This window comes from Rattus rattus, chromosome 3 (assembly GCF_011064425.1).
Source record: "Rattus rattus isolate New Zealand chromosome 3, Rrattus_CSIRO_v1, whole genome shotgun sequence".
Taxonomy (NCBI): Eukaryota; Metazoa; Chordata; class Mammalia; order Rodentia; family Muridae; genus Rattus; species Rattus rattus.
This window is the reverse complement of record NC_046156.1, coordinates 175,474,596-175,491,989: the sequence shown is the minus strand read 5'-3', so window position 1 is coordinate 175,491,989 and position 17,394 is coordinate 175,474,596. Positions and strand designations below refer to the sequence as shown.

At 40.2% G+C, this 17,394-nt stretch overlaps 1 protein-coding gene across 1 annotated transcript in view; it reads left to right on the top strand.

Moving 5' to 3' along the window:
- The window catches only part of C6 (complement C6), a 67,131-nt gene extending 50,068 nt beyond the window's left edge, over positions 1–17,063 (top strand). Inside the window, exons 13-17 of the mRNA XM_032896841.1 lie at positions 774–906; positions 2,023–2,211; positions 8,499–8,589; positions 10,604–10,845; positions 16,683–17,063. Coding sequence (XP_032752732.1) covers positions 774–906; positions 2,023–2,211; positions 8,499–8,589; positions 10,604–10,845; positions 16,683–16,864 — 837 coding nt within the window. The 3' untranslated portion in view covers positions 16,865–17,063. The remainder of the gene's footprint in view (positions 1–773; positions 907–2,022; positions 2,212–8,498; positions 8,590–10,603; positions 10,846–16,682) is intronic.
- The last annotated feature ends 331 nt before the right edge of the window (positions 17,064–17,394 follow it).

The following is a 17,394-nucleotide window of genomic DNA, read 5'->3' as shown; positions in this document are numbered from 1 at the left end:
TGCCCTCCTCTGTTGCTTTCTTCTTTATTATTTTTGAGACAGGCCTCTCACTCAACCAGGAACTGGCTAGAGCAAGTGGCCAGCAAACTCCAGAGAGCCTCCTGTCTCTGCCTACCACCAAAGCTGCAGTTACAGATGTTGTCACCACATCTAGATTATACATTGGTGGGGAAGATTCAAAATCAGGTTGACATGCTTGCACAGCAAGCTCCAAGGAGCAAGTTTTTTCATCTGTTGGTTTTTGCTTTTGTCCATGGTGGCAAGAGCCTGAGGGACTTGCCCATGTCCCCACAGACTCTGGAAGCACACAAAGCTCAGATAGAAAGTGCAGCCTGTCTATAACCTATAAGGCATACATATCCCATTGTGTAGTCCTGGCTGGATTTAAATTCATAGAATTCTACTACCTCTGCCTCCCAGGTACTGTGATTAAAGGCATCATACTCAAAAGCAGAGAGAAATTCAAGTGCAAAAAGTATAATTAGTTTAAGGCAGAAAAATAAATTCAGAGAATGAAGGTGAAAAGTTATCCAAGAACAAAAATGAGGAGGAGAAGAGGAGGAAGAGAAGGGGGAGGAGGAGGAGGTGAAAGAGGGGGAAATGGAAGAGGAATCAAAAGACATTTGGACTGAATTTAGGAGTAGATCTTAAAAGGCTGTTAAATGAGTAGATACCAAGAGTATGCACTGGGCAGACTCCAGGGAGACCCTAAGATACCCAGAGATGACAATCCATCACATTCATCACATTTCTGCTTTCCGTTTTAATTCTAGAATGAAAAGAAACTGTACTCAGTTGGGGAGGAAGTTGAAATTTCATGTCTCACTGGATTCAAAGCTGTTGGATACCAGTACTTCAGATGCCTACCAGACAGAACCTGGAGGCAAGGAGATGTCGAATGCCAACGTGAGCATGGGGCAAACAAGAAACAGTGGTGAAAATAATGAATGAAACAGTAAACAGGGCTCATTTGTTAATGTTATATTTCATAACACCAAATTTCAGCTCCCCTGCCCTTGAATATTAGCCTCATACACATAGCACCATGAAGTATGCCTCTAAAAGAAATTCATAGAACCAGAAAACTTATCTAACCACAGGCATCTGCCTTGGGTGATGTAAAAATGGGAACAAATGGATAAATACCCAAAAGACAATACGCAGATTTGGAATTTCATATAAGATGAAATAATCTTCAAACCACTATTTTTTTTGGAAGGGTACAATTACACCCTTTACTGGAAAAGACCAAGTAAAATATGTGTTATCTGTGACTACCCATGCTGTAGGGAGGTAAAAACCGAGACTCAAACCAGACTCAGAAAGAGACCTCAAACACCTTCTGGGACCACTCATGTAGAGTTGGGAGCAGTGTCCACTAAAATGATCTGCACCTGTCACTCACGGTGTTGTAACTTACCTTAAGAAAAAGACAAAAGGAAGATAAAGGGAAGATTCCGTAGTTGAGAACACTTGCTACTCATGCAGAGGATACAGATGTGATTCCAAGAACCCCATGGCAGCCTACAACCATCTGTGTAGACAGTTTCAGGAGATGGGCATCCTCCTCTGACTCTTTAGGCATGGCACCAGGCACACCTGTGGTACACACACACACACACACACACACACACACACACACACACTCACACATGAGCAAGTACACATATAGATAGAATAAATAAACCCTTTAAAAGGATGAAAAACTCAAAAGGTAGAAGAATAGAAGAAATTATTCCTTGAGAGAAAAAATATTCAAAAGATATGACAAAAGTTGAATGTGGGACTAGCCCCTCAGAAAATAATCCTTTGCTATCAGGATTAAAGGCTTTGTTTTAGTGGAGTTTCTGAGGGGAAGCTAGGGCTCTTTAACAACAAACTTGACTGATTAAAAAGAGACACCACAGCTGAGCAAACACAGTAAATCTCACTGGCATCATCTCTCTGGTCACGCATCATCTGCATGTAGTTGTTGTCACTTCTGCTCCGCTGAACACATCTGAGATGTTGTTCTCCCTGCAGGGACCGAGTGCCTCAAACCAGTTGTTCAGGATGTCCTGACCATCTCCCCATTTCAGAGTGTGTACAAGATTGGGGAATCCATTGAGCTGACCTGTCCCAGAGGCTTTGTTGTTGCTGGCCCATCGAGGTATACATGCAAGGGAGACTCCTGGACACCTCCCATTCCAAATTCACTGAGCTGTGAGAAAGGTGAGCAGGGACTCGGGCTTTGCAATTATTGTAAGGTTTGGCTCTAGAGGGTCTGTAATTCAGCATTGCTACTGCTCAAGTAGATTTCAGAATGCAGGGAGAAGCACACTTCACCCTGTGCAGATGACGAGATAATACCTTACTGGCCAAGTGAGTGTTTGCATCTTAGACAGTGAGTACAATTTTCCTTTCCAATAGTGATCTTCAACCTTGACAGGGAGTCCAAGATAGCTCATCTAACAAGATAGAGCTGATAATTAACTGAAAGTTATGGTTCCAGTAGAGAATAGTGGGAAACATATAATTAGGCATTGCATTAATTACCTATATCTGAGGTTTTCTAATTCTTTTAGTCTATCATCTGTTTCTCCTTATATCAGCTCCTCTAAATGATGTCTTTCAGTTCTGCATGGAATTCTTTTAAAATCTGTCCAAGACCCATCTTCCTAGTGTTCATGTTACTGAACCAGAAGGAAATCAGCGACTAGTACTTGTCTAAAACACTCCCAGCTGGAGAGAATTTTGAATATTTTTACCACAAAACAAAGAAATAGATCTTTTAACCTTGATTTGCACACAAATTTGTGCACGTACCAAATGTCATATGGAACGCCATAACTATAAACACACTTTTATGTACCAATTTAAAAGATTTTAGTCAATATAAAATTTGAAGAACCCTTCCCTGATGAATCCTGCATTGCTGGAGCTGAAAACAATTGTTTTGAAGAGAAGAAAAATATAGACATATCTTTGAAACAACTGCCTAGAGAATATTATGAATTTTCATATTTCCCTAAATCATCATACTGATTTCATCCACAACTAATTTTAAAATGAGTTTTGGAAATTGCTTTTATTTGACTATTTAAAACCTTTGCAAGTTCAATTTTCTTTATTTTGACAGTTTCTATATTGAATCAATTTATATAATAACAAGACTTTGTCAAATAATGTCTAATTACTCTTGAGAGGTGAGGGGCAAATGTGTGTTGTGTGTTACAGGGTATACTTCTACATGCATGTATGTGAGTGGGTGTTCATGCACATGAATGTCCACATATATGGAGGCCAGTGGGATACTGTCACCGTCCACCTTATTCTTTTAGAAAGGACTTCTCAGTAAACCTGTACCTCATCTGTTCGGTTACTGTTTGCCTCACTGACCAGAGTGGTCCAGGAATCTGCACGTTTCTGCTTCCCAGTGCTGGGAATACAGGAACACCTTGCCACTCTCAGCTCTCTGTAACTGTGCTGGAGATCCCAACTCAGATCCTCCTGCTTGTGTGGCAAGCACCCCACCAACTGAGCGTGTCCCCAACCTTGCTTTTTTCAGCTTTCCTTAAACTGAGTTTTGCCTCGAAAATAGTGGATTTCGTTACAGTATTTTCCTTTGTGTGCATCAATGTTTCTGGCTCATATTTGTCCTCTCTCTCTCTCTCTCCTCTCTCTCCCTCTCCTGCCTCCCCCCTCCTGCTTTCACATCACATATGTCATATATGTTCATAGACATAGATAAATCTAGGCCCTGCATATGAGAGAAAACACATTATTATTTGTCTTTCATCTGGTCACTGTCCTCCTGTGTGCCCACTCTCTCCCACTTAAGTCTCTTCCAATGAGAGAAAGCACCCAGTATTTGTACTTTGGAATAATCAGAGTTCTTGAGGATGCATCTGAGATAAGATATTAGGCTAATTTCACTTTTGAAAAGAACAGAAACACACCCAGGGAAAATTAGACCAAGCTCACGCATCGGCTCCGATAACTCTGTCCTTTGCTTTGCTGCTCTGTCCTTCTTCTCGTCTGTGATCTCATAATATTTGATCTTTCAACCTAACCTTAAGTAGATCCTGTGGGAACTGGTGAGGACTTTGGGCGAATGTTGTGTCTTGGATGACAGCTCCAAATCATAATAACGATAAGTAATATGACTATCAGAAGAGGTGTGGTTGGACATTTCAGGCTTCCAAAGTTAAGATATTCTGAGTAGTGTTCTGTTCATAAGAGCTGATGTGAAATGTACATATATACATACATACATACATACATACATACATATGTATACACATGCATACATACATATGTACATACATGCATACATATGTACATGCACACATACATACATACACACATACATAGCCAACTCTGTCTTTGGAAACTTAAATTATAAGGGAACAAAATCACATGAAATGGATTACATCTAGATAAAGGAAATAAAATACCCTGATATGCTCTCTCTTCCGTGACAATAATAGAAAGACTCCAGTCACAAAAAAGAAATAGATTTTTTTAAAAAAAAGTCCAAGTAAGGTAAAGACACTTTCAGGATGTTGCTGGCCAAAGACTCTTTGGTCTTTTCTTGTGAAAATCTGTTTTCATCATGAAGAAGCAAGGTGCTTACCATTATCCTCTACAGCTTCATCCTTCCTTCTTTTTAGAACCAACCCCTTACACACACCTCAGGAAATCCTCCTGCTCTCCACATTTCAAAGATTAAAAAGTATTCTAATTACATTGCTCCTGAGTTTGGCCTTCTATCCTCCTCAGTACCAGCACCAGCTTCCTCCTAAAGGATCAAAAAAGATGGAAAGTTTCTGTGTGGTCAATGAGCACTCACAGTAACTAGACCATGTTCCACACTGCTAGAAAGTTGATCTCTTACTGCAAACAGTGCATAGCTTTGAGCCTTCCCTAGCCTGTGCATGAAGGGATAGAACAAACAATGGAAACCTCTCCCTTATCAGCGTCCATCGACCGAACTGCAGTGGACCTCGCTCATCTCTTCTGACGTTCACACCACAGATCACATGAGAGCTACAATCCTCCAAGTTTACCTAGGCTCCTGACCACATTTTGGCCGATGAAATGAGGGTTCAAAAAGAGATGATGGTGGGAAGTGGATATAGCAGGGGAAAACAAGGCAGTTGTTTTCATTATTCAATTGTGTCTTTAACAAAAACCTCATTTTATCAAATCTGGTCCATAATAGGCTAAGCGAGAGCCTGTGACCCCAACCTCCTGGCCCACTACATAACTAAGGAGCAGCAGCTATGGCTCTGTTTGCTCTCTTGACAATTAACTTGTTCACTAAGGCACTCTTGTCCTGCGGATGCTGATGAGTCAGATCAGCTCAGGGATGTTGGGCTGATCCGACACGATTGGGATGTCAGATTTAGATCCAATACTAAGCATCTTCAGTGTAGCCTTCACTGAAAAGAAACACAACCAAGGCTTCTCCTTATGGAGAATGCGTTTTAAGTGTCGTCTTTCCACGTTAGTCCCCTTTCTCTATGTAGACACTATTCAATTGGTCATCTTCATTCAAGCACATTACTCTTGGGGTCTTTCCTTATTTTCTCAGTTGAGATCAGTATGGTATACAGTGCCCTGAATCCATGCTGCATTTTTAAGAGATTGTCCCTACTTTAAATGATAAATCTATTGTTATACTATTTTATGCACATGAGATAAGTGTCTTGAATGTAACTACTTCTCTCCAGTTCTGTCTGGGACCTTGGTTCAAATTACTGTCCCCTTTCTCCTGAATTACGAAAAAAAATCAGAGCCCTTTTAGATTCATCAGAGAACCACTGTCTCTTCCTTCCTCTGTTTTCATTGAGATTTCTCCTTCCTTTTACCCACCTCTCCTTACTCTTTCCCCCCTCCCTTCCTTTTTCCTTTTTTGTTAACCATGAAATCCTAATATATAATATGTACATGGATCAACTTCTACATTCATTCATCTTGAAAATCAGACTTTTAAGACATCATTTCCACCACTACCACCAAATTTCTCACTTCCCATAGTTAATGCCCATAGCACTAGATCTCACAGATGTCATGTGTGTTTGTAGTTCCTGTATTCTTTGACCTTTCGGTAGATTTTAACTATGTTAACTTTCTCTACATCTGTTCCAAGACTCATCATTATGTTGGTGGTGGTACCTTTGGTTTTAGTTTTGAGTGGTGTCTTAGGTTCTTTATTCCTGTGATGAGACACTTTGACCAAGGCACCAAAGGACGTCATTTAATTGGGACTGCTCTACAGTTTCAGAGGTTAAGTCCATTATTATCATAACAGGAAGCATAACAGTGTGCAGTCAGACTTGGTGCTGGAGAAGGAGCTGAGAGTTCTACATCTTGTTCCAAATGCAACCGGGAGAGGACTGTCTTCCAGGTAGCTAGGAAAGGGTCTCAAAATGACACACTTCCTCCAACAAGACCACACCTCCTAATAATGCCATTCCTCGGGCCAAAGATATTTAGACCATCACAGGTGGTTTTTTGTTTGGTTGGTTTTTTACTTTGTTCAAGACAGGGTTTCTCTGTAACCCTGGCTGCTCTGGAACTTGCTCTGTAGACCAGGCTGGCCCAATCTCAGAGATCTGTCTGCCTCTGCTTCCTGAGTGCTGAGACTAAAGGTGCACACCACTACCACCTGGTAAACAAGTCGTTTTGTTTAGTTCCTACCTCACTAGCTGTTTCCTTGTTTTACACAGGTTCCTGTCTTAGACTAAGGTCTGCCCCATCACCTCATCCTGCAGTCTTATGCTAAGAGATCCTACTCACATTGGCAGCCTTAATAGTTTCTTAACAGATTTAATGAATTTAATCCTTAGCACAAATTTAATCTATTAATTGGTGTCATAGGTGCCACAGTAGAGAGAGGAGCTCACCAAGATGCTAAGCCTCCATTTCCTGAAGGAGCAAAGGGGTTCAGCTTTCTTGGAAAGACTGACACCCAGCTACCTCACTCCAGTTACTATATTCAAGCATTATACAAGGTTAAATGGTGCTTGAAAGGCTCCAGCTGCCAAAGTTATCTTGCCCTTGCTACCCCATACAAATCTCAGTCCCTTCTGACCATGGCTAGCCATAATCAAAAGAACTCCAGGTTTGCCAGGATCTGTGCAGCTGCATGCTCTCACATAATACCAAGTACATATTCTCTAGAGAGACAGCATTTCTTCAAGGTTCAAACAGTCTCAAAACAATTTCTCAGCCTCTACTGATTGACCCACACATAGGAAAGGCTTTGTTGAAACATTTCACTCAAAGGCTTTACTATGAATTTCCCTTAAAGTCAGACATAAAGGCTTTACTACATACAACACTACAGAGTTCTAAACAGGCATATCCAAATTCCTGTAAGTCTACTTCGCTTGGACATGCCATGGATACCACAAACTCAATATGAGTAGAAAGAGATCCTGATTCATCTTTCCCTGCCTGCGGTGAACCATCCCGATGCTTTCTCTTTCAGAAAAGGCGCCAGTGCCTCTTCTCATGCAAACTAGACAGTAAGAATTAAACTTGATTGATAACATAACTTACCACAATATTAACAGAATTAACACATGTACAAATATATTTCCTTCTAGTGTGCTACATACACACACAGAGTTTATCTATATCTCTCTTCTTTCACATCCCGCTCTTGTTCTAAATTAGCATCTCTGTGTACCTGAATCACTATAATAACGCCATGTGGTATTGTGTACCATAGTCCTCTTCCCTATACCTTTTTCCACAGAAGATGGAGTCTATCTCGTTTTCAAACTCTAGACCTGCTGTTGTCCCGAGCTTAGAAACCATCAAAGATGTACTCCTTGGGAAATAAACGGGGACAGCCTTTTTAGAGCCCTTAGTTCCCATCATGTGCTACTGTGGCTACATCTCTTTGTATGCTTTTGTTTTTCTGTGCTCAGCCACACTGGCCTCCTCTCAATTCCAGGAAAGTCACATGCTGTCTCCTTTTAGAATGTTTTCATACTTGATGTTCCCTCTGCTTCCAACAGTCTCCACAACCCCTCCCTGCTACACACAGGTCACTGTTCCCAACCTTCCTAGGAACATCAATTTTTCTGATTGCACGCCTCTCTTTTAATATCACTAATATTGTTAGCAATTCTCTATGTATTATTGTGCTTGTCTGACCAACACTGTCTGTCCCCACCAGGTACAGAATGTGAGACATAGCTCACTCCATCAGTCTCAGCGCCTAGCAGGGCCCGCGGAGCATAACAATAATCCACACGTTATCTGGGAGTCAAATGAAAAAAACTCTCTCCATTTCCAGTTTTTGTTTTAGTTTGGAAACTAGTGAAGGGAATGAGTTGGAAAGGACTTTTCAGATGGAATGTTTCAGAACAGCGTATTTAAACAAGCCATGATGGATGAGCTAATCCAGCAGATAAAAGAGAACCCATTCCCAGTTCTCCAGAGTTCAAGCCTACCGGTCAGAACTATTAAGGACACTGCTTTTCTCTCTTCTTTTGTTTCAGATATTCTGACAAAGTCAAAGGGCGTTTGTCAACCGGGACAAAAGCAATCAGGATCCGAGTGTGTTTGTATGTCCCCAGAAGAAGACTGTAGGTATGAAACACTCTGAAGTGTGTTTGCAAATTGAGGGAACCAATCTGGTATAGCCAGTTTGATGGAGAAGATGACTTTGATACACAAACAGGCAATACTAATTTTCACATAGCTGAAACTCCTACATTCAACTGAATTAGTCTTTTCCTACTAGGGAGCAAACTCTTTTTAATTATTTTATTTTTGAGATTACAGTTATGTCATTTTCCACTTCACTTTCTCCCTCCAAACCTTCTCATATTCCCCTCCTGGGAGCAAGGATTATTTTTAATCATGTCTTATTCTACCTCCCTGCGTTCATATTGCATTTGTCTATTTAAACAATCTAATTTATGTGTTAAAAATTATTCTTGTTCATTTAAAACTGTCAAACTCAACTACGTCAAAGACTGCCCTTCTTACTGAATATAGCTGAAAGTAGGAACTCCAATAAGTTGTAGTAAAGAAAGTATTATGGGTATGAAGTACACACACACACACACACACACACACACACACACGTGTGTGCACATGCGCGAGCGCGCACCCACAAACGTACACCACATGCACAGATATACACACATCACACACATATACACACACCACACATGTACACATACACCATCCACAAGCACACACACACACACACACATCATACAGAAACATGTACACATACCCCACCCACAAATATAATATACCACACACAATATACAGACCACAAGTGGAAACATTCTTGTTTTGTTTAGTTCTGTTTTCCTGGAAACCCACCTTTTGCTTCATCATGCTAACTTCTATGAATAAAATTGAATGTTGCAAGAGGAAGTCAACAGGCTACATATGACTGTGAATATGTCACTTTTAACCCTTATTACCCCCCAGACTCCTCTGTGCAAATGTAACAAACATTTGAAAGCACTGGGTCCCCATCATCTGGTAAGCACAGTAGGCCTTTTTCTCTAAAACCCTACCAGTATATAACAGACTCCTCAGATGTTTCCACAAATGGTTTCTTCCTTTCGGAGTCTGATCACCAGAAGATTTCTGGGAACTATTCACTGTATCCACACTGTCCTTTTAACAGAGGAAGCATCTTTCTGGGTCTGAGCAATACCAAATCTTAAACATACACACTACCTTCAGAGAGACCAACACTGCTGTGCTACACCCTCCAGTCCTTCCTATACCTATCAGTTCCCTTTATAAGGAGTAAATGTGTTGGAAGGCTAGCCCACAGCTTATGTCTTCTGAATAGAGAAAGCAGTCTTTTGTTCTAGGGGATAAGCCCTACTTTCTGGAAATAACTTTACACACTGGTGCACTGGCTGTTAACTCTGAAGCAGACACCACAGGAAGAACTCAGATTCGAAGTCATCAAAGCAATTTGTCATCTCCACCTAGAGAAAAACCAATCTTGTGTTACATACATAGTAGCAGGATTCATCCTTTTATCTGTGGAGATGAAGCGAGTCAGCCAAGGAATGGGTTAAAGCCTCACGCTCCAAATCACAGCACAGGCACACTTAAGACATCGTATAGTGATACAGATACTGTATGGCATTCACTGAACCACTGCAGCAATTAATTCGTGTTTCAGAGTTGCAAAAAGATCCTGTCCTATGTTGAGCAGGAGAAGCCAAAACTACACTTAATACTGGTAGAAAGGAGAAAGGATGCCATGCTGGTGGGTATTAGCAAGAAAATAATTTGATGAGTTTACAGACTTAATTGCCAACAAGAAGGAGGGACTTAATGGGATGGAAAAATAAACAGTTGGTTGCAGTTAATCATAGAAAACCTTGTTTATTCAGTTGTTCAAACTCCAACTTGAATTGAGTTGGAAGCAGTTGCAAGATTAAGATGGAAGGTTCTAGAAGACGAGTCGAAGAGGCACACGGGATGGGATTGGAGGGGTAGATGGAGAGAGACTGTCAGTGCAAAACCTGGTGGAGAAAACTTGAGTAGCCATCACCTGTACATGTCGTCTGCATTTCCTTTATGCCCTCAAACGTAACATTTGTTTCCCGTCCTTCAACAGCAGTTATTCAGAAGATCTCTGTATATTTGATGAGGGATCCAGTCAGTACTTCACTTCATCTGCTTGCAAATTTTTGGCTGAAAAATGTTTAAACAGCGACCAGTTCCACTTTGTCCATGTTGGTTCCTGCCAAGAAGGCCCACAGTTAGAATGGGGTCTTGAGAGGCTAAAACTCGCAATGAAGAGCACAAAGAGAGTACCCTGTGGATATGATACCTGCTATGACTGGGAAAAATGTTCAGGTAAGCTAGCCTGGTAAATATACCAGAAACGTTCTTATTTGGTTCCTCTCAGATGCTGCATTTATGCATATTTACATATATATGGATTATATAACCTGACTTTAATCAAAAATGTTTATTTTTATTAAAATTTTCACGATCCAAACAGAAAAGGCAAAGGATAACCAATTACAAACTAAAAGTAATTACCTTAATAATTCAGGGTTGTATCTTTCCAGTCTTTTTCTATGCCTATGTACTCAGAATTATCCTTAGATTTCAATAAGACAGCGGCTCTCAACATGTGAACAATGACCTTTTTGTGAGTCAAACAACCCTTTCACAGGGGTTGCCTAAGACCCCAGAAAACACAGTTATTTCCATTCTGATTGTAACAGTAGCAAATTACAGTTATGAAGTAGCAACAAAAATAATTTTAAGGTTGGCAGTCACCACACTGTGAGGAACTATGAGTCACCGCACTAGGAAGGTTGAGAGCCACTGCAGTAAGAGGAGCACAGTTCTGCTCCTCAGCTTCAAGCAGTGCTTTCCATAACCCCAGATAATTCTTCATGAGAATTATCTAATTTTTTCCCTGTTCTTTATACTCAATTGATCCAAGAGTGCTATCTAGGTCAGATTAGAATTCAATTGCCAATTGCTGGAATATTTTCCTTAAATGTCTTTAATTCCTCTATTCGTGATCGGTACTTTCAAGATCTGACAGTATTATTCAATCAGACATCCTGAGCTCAAGTTCAGGGTCCCACTGGACTTAAGCACTGGTTTTTGCCTATGAAATAATCTTTCATTAGAGTTACCTCTTTCTCACTATCTGTGAGGTCAACTAGATGTACATAAAAAGGCTCTGTGAGCCATGTGTACAATGTCACTTGTCATCCAGGGGAAGATTTTCATAATAAGGGCACAGCTTAGGGAGCAAATGATTCCTATTGGCCAGAAAGGACTATTTGCTCAAAGTTGCTTGAAATTGGATTACCAATATTGTACTGATGTTACCATTTGGGTCCCTAATCAACTCCACTAAAAAAATTGTCCCTGGTGCCACATATATTTCAGTTATTTCCCTACATACAATAAACATATAAAAATAAAATGGAAACATATTTTATATAATGTTTTATAAATTGATGTGTTCATTTAATATAGCATGATATAAATATAACTTTTTCCATGCCCTGATATTATTGTCACATAATCTTAAATGTCTATGTCAGAGTGAAAATATTAAATATGATTTATTTATCCAATATTTAATTAGACTAACTTTTCCCTGATACATTTGTATTATAAACAGTGCTATGACAGATAAATTTATCACAAAGGGTTCTGTTAATCTAAAATTATTTCTTTAATATACACCTTAGAAAATGAAACTCAAAAGTAAATATTATTTAATGATGTCTTCTTTATACAGTCACATTCCCTTACAATATACTTTTATCATATTCTTCCTCTTCTCCAAACTCCTTCCAGATCCTCTCTATAAATACTATTTTTAAAGTATAAAATGTTAACTGATATGATGATGCATTGGCTTACTTTCCAGGAGTGTTTTTGTGACCATATGTTCAACTTTATCATAAATGCTATTCACCCGCTGACACCCTCACCAAGCCTAGACCTCATCACTTGTTTATAACCTGTCAACCTATCCTTAAGATGAAGCATTGCATCTTCATCCTCCAGTGGTACTACATCTACACCAGGAAAACATCTGCCCCTGAAGTGGGCTGTTTCATACGATTTACAAAAATGGTTAGAGATTAGGACTTAACAGAATCAAATGGGCATCCAGATTCCCCTTGTGACACATTTTCAATAAGCATTTTTGAAACTTGGAAATAAAGCACCCAATGGAACCCACCTCAGGTTTGTAGGTATCCCTTTTCAGTTTCTGGTCCAAGGTTCTTCATCTGCGAAAGAAGAAACATCTTACCGAAGTCCATACTCTTCCTGGTCAATTTAAAACTGAGGACCAGAATCATCATCTTTGACAGGCCACAAGCTCTTCCCATGATGGAGGAAAGATGTGACCTCACAGAGCCAGGTCTTCTGATGGAGCCCTCACTCAGAATAATATGCCTGAGTCTTTAACCTCCATGCCACAGGTTAACAGGACAACTCCACAAAAGGGACAGGAAACAGGGGCCTGTTTCATGGGTCACCCAGCTCTAGTTACTATGAAATCTTGTATAAATAAAATACTCTACTATCTATATTTTAGCTATTTGGCCAACACCAACCACCTAGCACCTCTTCAGAAGTAGTATTTTGTGGTTAAAAATACCTTAAGTGTTATCTGGATCCTTCCTCTATTTACATATGAACATTTTCACTGGGAATTGTAGTACCAAAATATTATTGTCAGAACTATAGAGAGAGCCCGACATGGAAACTCAAACCTGAAATTCTAGGACTTGAGAAGCAGATGCAGGAAGATTTGATGAGCTCAAGACCAGCCAGGGCTACAATGGGAAGCTCTGTCTCAAAAATATATCAAACAAAAATCAATCAATCATTCAGTCAATCAATGGAAGGGTTTTGGATAGCCAGATAATTTTTTAAAATGGCCTCTGACTTTACTGGTTAAGTCAGGGTGTACAAAGATGTTTAGAGTTATCTTGCTTTCTTCCTTGCAATAAGGAAGGCCTTTATGGAATTCTCCCTTTTAAAAGATTTTGTTTGACTTTTTCATGAATTATTGTTTTCAAATCTGTATGATTTAGAAATAATTACTGCAACACAACTTCACCAAAGCATCTGTCTTACAAGTATCCTGTCACTAAGTGCCCAAGACTCTACAAATTCAAGTTTATTTTTAAAAGAAATACTAAAAAGTTTTGACAATCAGTATTGCTCAAATTAATGGAACAGTTGGGATTATCAACCTAATGTATAAGCAGTTCTTAATTTTTTTTTACTTACATAATTGGTTTTGCACATAGTCGAGTAACGAGTAACTAGAAGACACTTTTTAGAAGAAATGGTCAGCCTCAAACAGTATTATTTTATAATTTTATTTATTCTTTGGCAACTTTGTAATATATACATGTCATCATATCCAAGACAAACCTCCCATCCGCATACCCCTTAGATATACTCCCAGCACTTCCCTCTCCTGCCTCCATGTTTTTTCTTCTCCTCTTCCACATCATCATCTCATCATCACCATCATCACCACCATCATCATCACCACCACCACCACCACCACCACCACCACCACCACCACCACCACCATCATCATCATCATCATCATCATCATCATCATCATCATCAATATCCATAAATACTCCCCTGAGTATACTTTCTCTTTTTCTGCATGGCTCTGGGGCCATCCACCTAAGCATGGAGAATGTACCAATAGCCACACCCAAGAAGAAAAATGATTCTATTCCCCCCCCAGCAGATATCACTTTTCATTAGCTCTGTACCGCATGAGCTTCTCTCCCTCTTGACTGGCTTGCTTCACATGGGTACCTACAGCTGCTCTGAGGTCACGAATGCAGCGGCCATGTTATTCTCAGAAGACAGCATCTCACAGCACTCCTCTCCATCCTCCGGCTCTCACATCCTTTCCACCCTCTCCTCTTTGCTGGTCCTGAACCTTCTGGGTAGGAGGGATTCTATAAATGTCCTGTTTAGGGCTGGGGATTCAACGTCTCCTATTCTCTGCACTTTCACCAACTATTAGTCTCTACATTGATTGGGCATAGCCAAGGGGGAAAAATGGTTTTTGAACCAAGGTTGAAAGCAGCATTAATCTATAGGTGTAAACATAAATATTTAAAAGGCAGTTTGACCATCTGTCCACTTAACAAAACAATAACATCAGGGGCATATCTCTCTCTCTCTCTCTCTCTCTCTCTCTCTCTCTCTCTCTCTCACACACACACACACACACACACACACACACACACACACACACAGCTCTTAGAGCCTATGACCTTCCTGGCTATTGGCTATAGGCTTTTAACAAGTTCTAGAACATGAGACATGAAGTACTGTGGATTAGGACTCAACTCTAATCAGAAAGTAGCCGATTATGTCTCTGCCAGTCTTTAATCTATCCAAAGTCAGCATCACAGTGAGTTATGCTAGAAGTGGCACCATAAATAGCCCAGACCAATGCAGTTACAAAGAAAGAGATTTGGAAATGTATTTTATACCCAACCCACTCACAGCAAGTTGTGGCCCTAGTAATGTTAAGTTGAAGTGAATGACATCTTGCTTAAACTGTGCTCGTGATTACACTGTGCCCTTTGCTACTCTTTTCCTTCCCATCTAAAATGAATTTAAGAAAAGAAGAACCTAAAGTGGAATATCAAGGTAGTAAGATGTTCTCTTTTCAAAACTTAGAAAAGAAATGGCTCCCTTAGGAATCCTATTTTTATGGATATAAAATGTTCTGTCTGAACTATAGAAATATCTAAAACCAACCAACCAACAGGAAGGGGAAATTCATTCAGCAAAAAAACATTTAGCATCCCACTTATGGAAGTTCCCACACAGTCTAGTGAGGGGGTTGCACATAAAGGGCTTTTTGTTCCCTTCAGATCATTCACAGTCCTTGGAGAACTCACATTAGACAGTTCTTGCATGACTCACTTTAATGCAAAGCTGTGGGATGAGAACTGTGAGAGAAGAGCTGGGTTTTGTAATGGTGAAAGAGTGAGGACTGAGTGTTAAAGGATTCATTGCTAGATGGAGTGGAAATGTCCCTCAGGTGTTGAAAACAAACAGCATAGGTGCACATAGTAATAATAATGCAAAAACAGTGGTGACAGTGCCATTGTAAACCCTGAGAGAACTGGTTTCTTATGCAAAATGGAACAATCCTTTGGTCTTGAACTGAATCCTTTCTGACAGTGAATGAGATTTTCCCAGTAATACTACCTTCTCCAGTTGGCTACAGACCAGCTAAAATAGGCACATTCCAAGTTCAACAAAACATTCTACCTCTGTAAGATAAGATAGAGAGTAATCCAAGAAGACATCTGATGACAACCTCTGTCACCTATACACACACACACACACACACACACACACACACACAAATAGACACAGACACACACACACACACACACAGAGAGAGAGAGAGAGAGAGAGAGAGAGAGAGAGAGAGAGAGAGAGGAAAAAGGAAGACTATTTCCTGAAATCAAGATTTGTATGAATTATGCAGTGATTAGGTGCCTTCAAAAGCAGTCCTCACAGGAGAATCAACCAAATTAACTGCTTATTAAAACTATAGGCCCCAGAATATTACAACCAAGTAATATTCTAGTGTAAAATGAGTAAATATGACATGGGATTATGTCAACATGTTGAGGCTTGTGGGTCACTTATTAAGACACCTGTCCTGAATGTTTACTAGCTGTTAGATCCCAGGGAAGCTCTGCGGGATAGATTATAGACTTGTAAGGATTCAGTAAAGTATGCAAGTGCTTGGCATAAGCGCTCGCAGCCAATAAATAATAACTGTAATGTTGATAAGAAGGACCCAGAGAAAGGGACAGGACAGAACACAGACCTGGCATAAATGGTGTTAACAGAGTAAGTATGAGAGGTGGCTCACATCTTGCTTGGATGTGGACCATGAGGACCAGCAGTGGGTCACAGGGGTCCAGTTCTGGAATCTGACCTGCTTAGGAGAGAGCAATCTGCAGTCCTAAATTCTTATCTCACCACCCAGCAACTGGTGGGTTTGTTGGGATGTCACTGTGGTTTCAGCTTTCCCTTAATTGCCTTCAAGGAACAGGTTACTGTGGAGAAGGGTTAAGTAACACCAGGCTCCAAAGGATTGTCTGTGGTGACTCACATTGTCTCCTTCATTGCAGCCCACACCTCCAACTGTGTCTGCCTATTGCCCCCACGATGCCCCAAGGATGAAAACCAACTCCACTGTGTCAAAATGGGATCATCAATGCGTGGGAAAACAGTAAACATCTGTACACTGGGAGCCGTGAGGTGTGCAAACAGGAAGGTGGAAATACTGAACCCTGGGAGGTGCTTGGATTAGCACTGCTAGTGATGAATGAATTTACTATTCAAAAACAACGGACAGGAAGTGAGGAAAGTGAATGGATGGGAGCAAAGTATGATAACACATATCTTCAGGAATGTCATGATAAAAACCCATTACTTTGTATAATAACCTAAACAAACTCTTTTTTTTTTAAAAAAACTCATATGTAAACTAACATAGCCATAAATTGCTGACAGAACTCTCTTGTGTCGTTTGTTGTCATACTATTGCTCTCCCTCCCACTCTGCCATTTGATCACCTCCTTTCTAATGCCAGCATCCTGTGTCACATTTCTGAGTCAAATGTATTTATCAATCGAGCAAATTGTCTGACATTGCACTAAGTACACTGGGACGTCAGAGGACCTTTGAAGCCTGTGGGAAACATTATTCTCACAATGAAATATAATAAAAATCCATAGCCTTTTTCAGTGGATAAATAAACAAAACGCTGCAGAGTCCATAATTCACATCACAAATTCCCAACCTTCATGTATTCATTTCACAAATCATTTCTCCGTTTTC